This window comes from Mirounga leonina, unplaced genomic scaffold (assembly GCF_011800145.1).
Source record: "Mirounga leonina isolate KUSES-001 unplaced genomic scaffold, KU_Mleo_1.0 Mir_101010, whole genome shotgun sequence".
Taxonomy (NCBI): domain Eukaryota; kingdom Metazoa; phylum Chordata; class Mammalia; order Carnivora; family Phocidae; genus Mirounga; species Mirounga leonina.
In genome coordinates, this window is record NW_023270049.1 from 6,654 (window position 1) to 14,517 (window position 7,864).

General features: G+C 56.0%; 1 protein-coding gene across 1 annotated transcript in view; it reads left to right on the plus strand.

Annotated features, from left to right (window-relative positions):
* The window catches only part of LOC118008725 (TBC1 domain family member 22A-like), a 7,180-nt gene extending 4,723 nt beyond the window's left edge, over positions 1-2,457 (plus strand). The window contains exon 4 of the mRNA XM_035002447.1: positions 2,114-2,457. Coding sequence (XP_034858338.1) covers positions 2,114-2,457 — 344 coding nt within the window. The remainder of the gene's footprint in view (positions 1-2,113) is intronic.
* The last annotated feature ends 5,407 nt before the right edge of the window (positions 2,458-7,864 follow it).

A 7,864-nucleotide genomic window follows, 5' to 3' on the forward strand; every position in this document is an offset into this window, starting at 1 on the left:
AGGGCCTGGTGACCGCGGGCTCTCCCCTCCTCCATGTTCTGCCCCACTCTTGTCCCTGCACCGGCCCCACGGCCCAGGGCCAGGGCAGGCCTCTGTTGAGGTGAGGGACCTGTGAGTGCCATTTCATGTGACTGTGCTCCTCGGAGCGGAGTTGTGTTTCTGGGGCCTGGACGCTGTGTTTCACGGGGCCCAGTGTGATCAGAGTGCTGCCTGCCCTTCCCACTGCCGGCATTGTGTCGGTGCCTGTCCCTTTATGGTGCGCCACCGTGGGAGCTCACGTCACCCCACGCAGCGTCCACAGGGCCTGCTGGCTGCCCTCGCCTTTGGCCTTCAGCCCTGGGTAGATGGCAGCCTGAAAGTTCCGGGATGCTGCAGCAGGGGTCTCCGGCTGGCCTTCCCCGCGCCTCCTGCTTACCTTTCGACTGTCCTGACTTTCTTAATCAGCGTCTGAGGTATCTGTACCTTTGTATCTGAAGTCAGATGCCCTTTGCTTGGTCTAGGGTGCCACTGGCGTAATGGGGAGCCTGCGCCTTTGGCTGCGAAGGGCTCAGTGGGCGTGGCTGGGGAGGACTGTCCATCGCTGATGGGGACTGAGCTGCAAGTGGGTCCTGGGTGGACACTGGCTGCCCCGGAGGGGGACACTGATGTGTTCTCCACTTACAGTAGCAGGGAGACCTGCTGTTGACCTTCCTGCTTCCTCGGGGGGCAGGGGGCATCACTGTGCCTTGCAAACCCTGCCCGTCCCATCTTAGAGGGGGACCGGATGTGTGCTCTGCTCAGGACGACGTGGTCCTTACATGTCGGAGTAGATCACAGGGATGCTCTCTAAGATGGCGGAGAAGTAAAACTCAGCACGTTTGGTTCCGCGTTAGAACGAGGAATCCCTCCTCCCGCCCATCGTCTTTCCTGAGGAATCATGACGCACAGCGGAGTGGCAGATTCCGAGGGCGGGGAGGAGGGGGTCTGAGCATCGCTGCCCCGGGCCTCCCGGAGGGCAGGCCGGTGGGGACACCTCCTGCAAGCGAGGGGTCAGCCCTGCGGAGGGGCTGGGACTTGCTCTCACCTCGACGCCCACCTCTCCAGGCTTTTCTGGAAGCTTAACTGGGCCAGACACTGCTCCTCTGTAGCCTGAGGGTTTCTGTGTGAAGCCTTTCCGGGCCTCGATTTTAGGGTAATGAGTCAGCTCTGCGGGAAGGAGGGGGTCGTTGGGAGTCTGACAGCAGCGGCCAGGAGCCGGCATGTTTTCTTCACCTTGTTTGGTTCCCGCCCCGTCTCCTGGAGTTGGTTTTTTCCTCTACTTTAAATTTCAGTTCTGGGAGATGTGACCATTCAAGGGTATTTAGACCTGGGGGTGTACAGCCTGGTGCTGCCTGTTCCTGTGGGCCCCTCGTTGGTCCCTGGTGGCTCTTTCTGAGTGGGTGTTGGGCCTTGGGCTCTTTTCTGTGGCTCTTCCTGGTCCGGGTTCCTGGATTTAACGCACGGTTTCACTTCGGCCCTGTGTGTCCCTATCGGTGGGCCTTTGTGCGTGGTGGTAGGTGGTGCCCTGGGGCGGGGGGTGCTGGGCAGGCCTGCAGCCTGCTGCCCCTCCCCTGCTTGCATGGGCTCTAGCTTCCTGTGCTTTCTCTTGGTGATGGTCCCTGCCCGCCTCCCTCATGGGGCTTGGGGAGATCCAAGGGGTGCAGTGCCTTTGTGGGCTTCATGCTCCTCCACGTGTGGCTCGGTGGCTTCCTTCTGTGCTCAGGCCCAGGTGAGCCCCACAGGCACCAGCAGATCCTTGGGTTGTGTCACCTGGGCAGGCCTGCTAGCAGTGGGGGAGCCGGGGGGGTCTGGAGTTTTCTGGTTGTCGTTTTGCTTTTGTGTGAGGCACGTCTGTTTTCCCAGGGAGTAACGCTCTACCAAGAAGGCCAGTGGGCTTCTTGGGTGTTCACTAGTTTCACTTTATTGCCCCGGTCACGCGGGTCTGCACTGGCCGGTTACGGGAGGAGGGGATGGCTGTGGCACGGTGGCGTTCCCGAAGGGCAGGTGGCGCGGGTGGGAGCCTTCTTACTGGGGAACAGGGCCGTCGGGGGGGGGGCAGGAGGCCATCCTCACCCCCTGCGCGCTCTCTCCGCAGACAGCGCCGGCGACACTGCTCCTCTGCAGCGGTCCCAGTCTCTCCCGCACTCGGTAGCGGCCGCCGTGGGTGGCGCGTCTGACCCCAGCGCCCTCAGCAGCTCAGCGTTAAGTGAACGAGAGGCCTCCCGGCTCGACAAGTTCAAGCAGCTCCTTGCCGGCCCGAACACAGACCTCGGTGAGTCCCCCGCTGGTGGAGGGCACGTGCACCTGCGCCCCCACGTGTGGTTTACTTTGTCAGAGGGTGATGTGTTTGTGCCATCCTGCGTGAGTCACAGAGATGAGCCGTTTGTCCTTGAGGTTTACTTCAGCTGTGTGTTGGTCATGGGCTTCCGGGGCCATTGATCCGGTATTTTCTGTTCTGTTCTATTTTTTAATGCTCCGATTGAACTCCTTTGGCTTCTTGGGGCTGAACTGGTTTGCTCCACAGGACTGGCCAGCTTGGTGTCCTTGCTTTTCAGAGTCTTCTTGGGGACACAGAGCTGGTGACCGGGGTCCTGAGTGCTGCTGACTTTACACCTTCCTTGGTGTAAAGTGTGGGATAGGCCGTGAACACCCCGGGAGCGCAGGCGGGGCTGGGGTGGGCGGGCCAGCAGGGGGCCGTACAGTCAGCAGTGTGGTTCTCGGGGGTCACCATGGCCGCGGGGCCGCTCTGCCACCAGGCTCTGAGGCGGGTGCTCGCCTCCAAGTCCATTTGCTGGGCTTCCCCTCGAAGCTGCGTCCTTTCCTCGGTACGTCTCTTCTTTGCGGAGTGCCACGCTGCATCGGGCATCTTGCTGGCTGCGGGGGCTCTCCGGAAGGTGGGATGTGGCCGTGGTCACGAGATCACGCATGGTGGAGGGTGGGTGCCAGGGTGGCATGGAGGGCTGGCGCGCCTCGGCTGCCGTGCCCCACTCGCCAGCAGGTGGCGCGTGAGGCATGCGGCTGGGCTGCCCAGCAGGGAGGCGGGCGGAGGCGGAGCGAGCATGGAGCTGAAGGATAGGCCGCGTCCCTGAGGATGCTGCTCCCCTTGTGGGTGCAGAAGGGTTCCTTCCCGCGAGTTTCTGCGTTTTCATTTTCCTGATTGATTTGCTCACGCACACGTAAGACAGTCACGCAGCACCAGAGGATGTGCGGTAAAAATGGGTCGCTCTCCTCTTCCCCAGGCCTGCTTTCCCTCCTTCGCGTGATTCCAGGTGTCTTCTTCCAGGGACAGGAAGGGAGGCCTCTCGTTCTCTTAACGCTGAGCTGCTGAAGGCGCTGGGGTCAGATCATGCACATGACGATGCACGTGACGTCTTAAACCTTTTATTTTGATGTAATTTCAAATGTAGACGAAAGTTGCAAGAACGGTACAGGCGAGTCCTGCCTTCACCAATCGTTTGTACTTTGCCCCGTCTTCATCCTGTGCGTGTGCCTGTGTGTCTGCGTGCTTTCCCCGAACCGTTTGAGTCCGTTGGAGACCCTGGACCCCTGGGCCCCTGACAGCATCACTGTGTGTTTCCCAAGCACAGAGACACCGTCAGAACATTGCACAGCGAGATGGTGCGCTCAGCTCATCCGCGGTGCACATTCTCTTCCTGCCAGTCGCCCCAGTGATGTGCGCAGTGTGTGTCGCCCCGCCCGTCCTCCCCGTCAGCCAAGGGGGTCCCAGCGTGCACCGTGTCCCCGGGCGCCAGGGCGTTTGAGGAGGGCAGGCCAGCTGTTGTGCGGCGCCCCTCAGCGGGGGTGTCTCGTATCCTCCTGATGAGATTCAGGCCGGTCGTTTGGCAGGGATGTCGCCTATGAGGTTTGTGTTGTCTGTCACCGTGGCGGGAGGCCACGGGGCGGGTTGGCCCTCGGGTTCAGGAGGGAATGCGATGACTAGCGAGATGGCGGCTGTCAGGTCCTGCACGGGGACGGGGGGCGGACGCGACTCTTCTGTGGTAGCTCAGAAGTCGCGTGTGGAGAGGCGCTTCGGGGTCCGTGCATCTGTGCATGTTTCCCCCCACGCGTGGTGGTGCTGCTCTGCCCCCCACGTTAAACCTCACAGCGTCTTTCCCGTGGTAGCGCTAGAGACGCGCGCGGCCCGCACGGGCTGTGCGCCCGGGACTCCTTTACCGCCCCTCCGACGGGCACTTCGGTTCTTCCCAACTTTGTGTCACGGCAGTGGGCTTGGACCTGTGATCCTCACCCCGCGCTGGTGACTAGCGATGGGCATCGAGCGTCCCAAAACGTGGGTCAGGGAGAGGAGGAGCTGGGGTGGAAATCTCACCACGACGCTGGGAAGTCAGGTGGATCGGGCGCCAAGGAGTCTAGTCGTGGGGTTTGAGCCCGTCCCTTGGCCACTTGCTTTTCCAGCCCGCCAACACACCTGTGCCCCGAGGCAGTGTGGGGAGGTGCCAGAGTGTGGGGAGGGCAGAGGTTCTGGGACAACTGCTGGCTGGGAGTGCGGGGCGGTGTTCTTCAGCCCCGTGACTGGAGCAAGCCTGGAGCGCTTCTGGGGTCCTCGGTCGCCTGCCCAGTGGTGCTGGCTGTGCTGAGGGGGCACACCCGGGGAGGGGATGCATACGGAGTGTTTAGGAGCGGGCCCAGCACACAGTGAACGCTGAACAGTGCTACTCATCTTCCTGATTCGTTTGTGTTGGCCTCTTTACCCCTTACCTTGATTTTCAGAGCACCGATGCACGTGGTCGCTGTGGTCACTGCCGAGTCAAGGCGGCTTGCACGTGTCCTCTTGGTTGAGTTAAGCGGTTTCTGACAGTAGGGGGCACGGAGGTAGTTGGTGAAGACAAGATACACTGATAGGAATTGCAGTTCTGGGTCAGGAGCTGAGCCCCCGTTAGTCTTCTGGTGGCCTTTGTCAGTGGACTAACTTGTGGACATTAAAATCCTACTTCAGAACAAAGCTTTCCGGACTCATGGGGAAAGCGGCTATGCACGGGCAAGAGGAAAGGTTAACATGTAAATATAAGATTCTTTTGTTGGGTTGGTGCCGTTATGAGTGTTTTCTGTCTTTTGCATTCTGTTTAAGTATCAAATCTCACACCAAAAAGCTTTCAAAGTTAAACAATTACTGGATTTGTATTTAGTGGCAGGAGAAAACACAGCCAGTAAATTGCCTGTTTTTATAAGGCATTTAAGATAGCCGTTCAACCAGCTGCGCCGCCCAGGTACCCCTTCTTGGTTTTTATATATTAGAAAGATTAGCCCTTTATTTTTGATATAAGTTGTATTTTTTTTCCCTTTGATCGTGAGACTGCCAGTTCCTTCCTGAAACCTCTTCTGCCCTTGGCCTTCAGTTTACTCTCTGGCTGCTCTCCTCAGAGGCCTTTGTCCCCTGCCTGTCAGTCATGTTTGTGTCTTGCAGTAGGTGCCCTCCTGTCTTCTTATACCCTCTCTCTGGATGGCCTTGGTCATAACTGAGGCCTCAGTGGGCATCTCTGTGCTGTCTCTGTGCACCTCCAGCTGGGACTCTCCTTGGAGATCCCAGCCGCCTGCCCCATCATTAATAGATCCTGCACTCAGATATCATCTCAGGCTGTGTGGTTCCCAGACTGGACTCAGTAACACACTTTCTCTTGTGACCCTTCTCCTGGGAGGGGCAGAAATCTCTCTCAACCACATCTCTGAGCTTCCCTACCTCATACCTAGTGGTTGCTTCTCAGATTCTCGGTGGGGAAATCCATCCTTTTTGTACAAACTGGTGCTCTGAGAAGTTTGTGTTGTTCTGGTCTAGGAAGATCTTGCATGGGCGGTTGAGCGCTCCACTGGACAGCACTACCCTTCAGTCTCTTTGACTTGCTTGGGGTCCACATGTCTTGACTAAATGTTATCCACCTCTGCTCCGAAAAGGGCCATGTTGGTTCACACAGATGGCAACATCCTCCTGGTACATTTGTCCTCCTTATGCCATGTGTCATGGTGCACTTCAGCCCTCCAGGATGGGCCGCAGCAAGCAAAGGCCCCTTTTGCACTTGGGAGATTGTGGTGTCCCCCCAGAAGGCTCCAGTCCTGGAAATGCAGGACAATATGAGCCAGCTGGGCTGTGTTCTTTCTACATAAGTATGGATGTGCTAAGGCTGGGCTTAAGCAGTCAGTGACTGCATCATGGCACAGTGGGGTTTGGAAGTCCCAAAGAGCTCTCACCATGAAGGAGTTAAACACCTCTCTTGGTGTTTCAGAAAAAACACTGTCCAATTGTCTGTTTCTATAGCAGAATTCCCAGTGCTCTGAGAGTCCTTAAAGGGCATCTAAAACTTAACATGTCCGAGATGGCACTCAAAGTCTTCACACTGGGAGATACTCTGTCAGTGTGCCTTGCCTCTGCCAGCAGGATCAGCACCTCCTGAGCTAATTAAGAGTGAAATGCAGATCTTATTCCCCATTTCCGCTTGCCTCACTCTCCACACCCATGTCATCTGTGATCCACCCAAGAGCGCTTTCAGATGCATTGCCAAGAATGGTCCAGCTCCCACCTGATCTTGCCCCAGCACCAGTGACAAGCAGCTGCTCCCTCTGCAGCCAGAATGCACCTGTTGATCCTGCCTTCTGACCTTGTTGTTTGGTCCTTGGCATCAAAACTCATGTCCTCAGGTAGGAGCTCCCCTTGTGGTGAGCACAGTATTACAGAGAGTTGTCGAATCTCTACGTGGGACACCTGAAACCAGTGTGACCTTGTGTGTCAAGTATGCGGCAATAAAACAAACAACCCCCCTCCCCCAAACTCACGTCCTCAAGCAGAAGCAACCTCAGGGGTCTGCAGGGCCAGACTTGTGGTGTGGAATGAGGGAGGCTGTGGGTGGCACAGCTAGACTGGAGAGCAGATGTGGCCCCATGGGACAGTGGACTGCGGCTGCATGGCACCCGGACCCAGTGTTGTTGGATCTTCCGATTCTGTCAGGAAAAGCTTGAACTGTGGATGTAAAACTGTAAAATCTCTTTCCCTTTCACAATGCTTTGAACATGCCATCCTCCCGCCTGGTTTTTATTTTATTTTCCCCTCCATTTCCTACCCTTTCTAATGTCCCCCCAGGCCTCTTGGACGCCTGAGTTAATGCCTTTTTGGTTATGCATGTACCCTTGTATGTCATGCAGTGAGGTTTGTGTATACGTGCTTTTCATTTATGTACATATTATCCAGCTCTAGATCTGGTGCTTGCACCCCTTGCTTAGGAAAGCTTTAGTATTGATCCCTGTTCATTATATCATCACCCCCATGATGGGCCAGAAGGTGCTTCTAACTCCCACACACAAACCTGCAATGAGCTCCCTCCCAGCTACCCTCCTACAGCCCTCAAACTGACCTGGGGCAGGAGTGTCATGCCATGGGATTTGTGTGCTTACTCATACCAAGTGCGGACAGATTGCTGTCCAGAAGAATGTGTCATCGATCTCCACACCCCAGTAGTGCCTTCCACCTGGCCGCACTCATGCCAACCTTTGTATATATACAAAGGGTACAGTGATATGAATTTCCACATTGCATTGTGTACTATTGCCATCTTATCAATAGTATGTCTTTTCATCACCATGGGGTCCTCAGATTTATTTAGGTTTCCCTTTCTTTCAGCAATGTTTTGTAATTTTCAGTGTACAAGCCTTGCACCTTGATTACATCTATTCCTGAGTATTTTGTCAATGTTAATGTTCCCTAAATTGGAATTGTTTTCTTAAATTATTTTTTGGATGATTCATGGCTAATGTATACAAATAAGAGAGATTTTTGTGTGTTGATATTAACTGGCTGTAATCATTTTTTGTTGATTGTTTAGGAAGCTCTCTATATAAGATG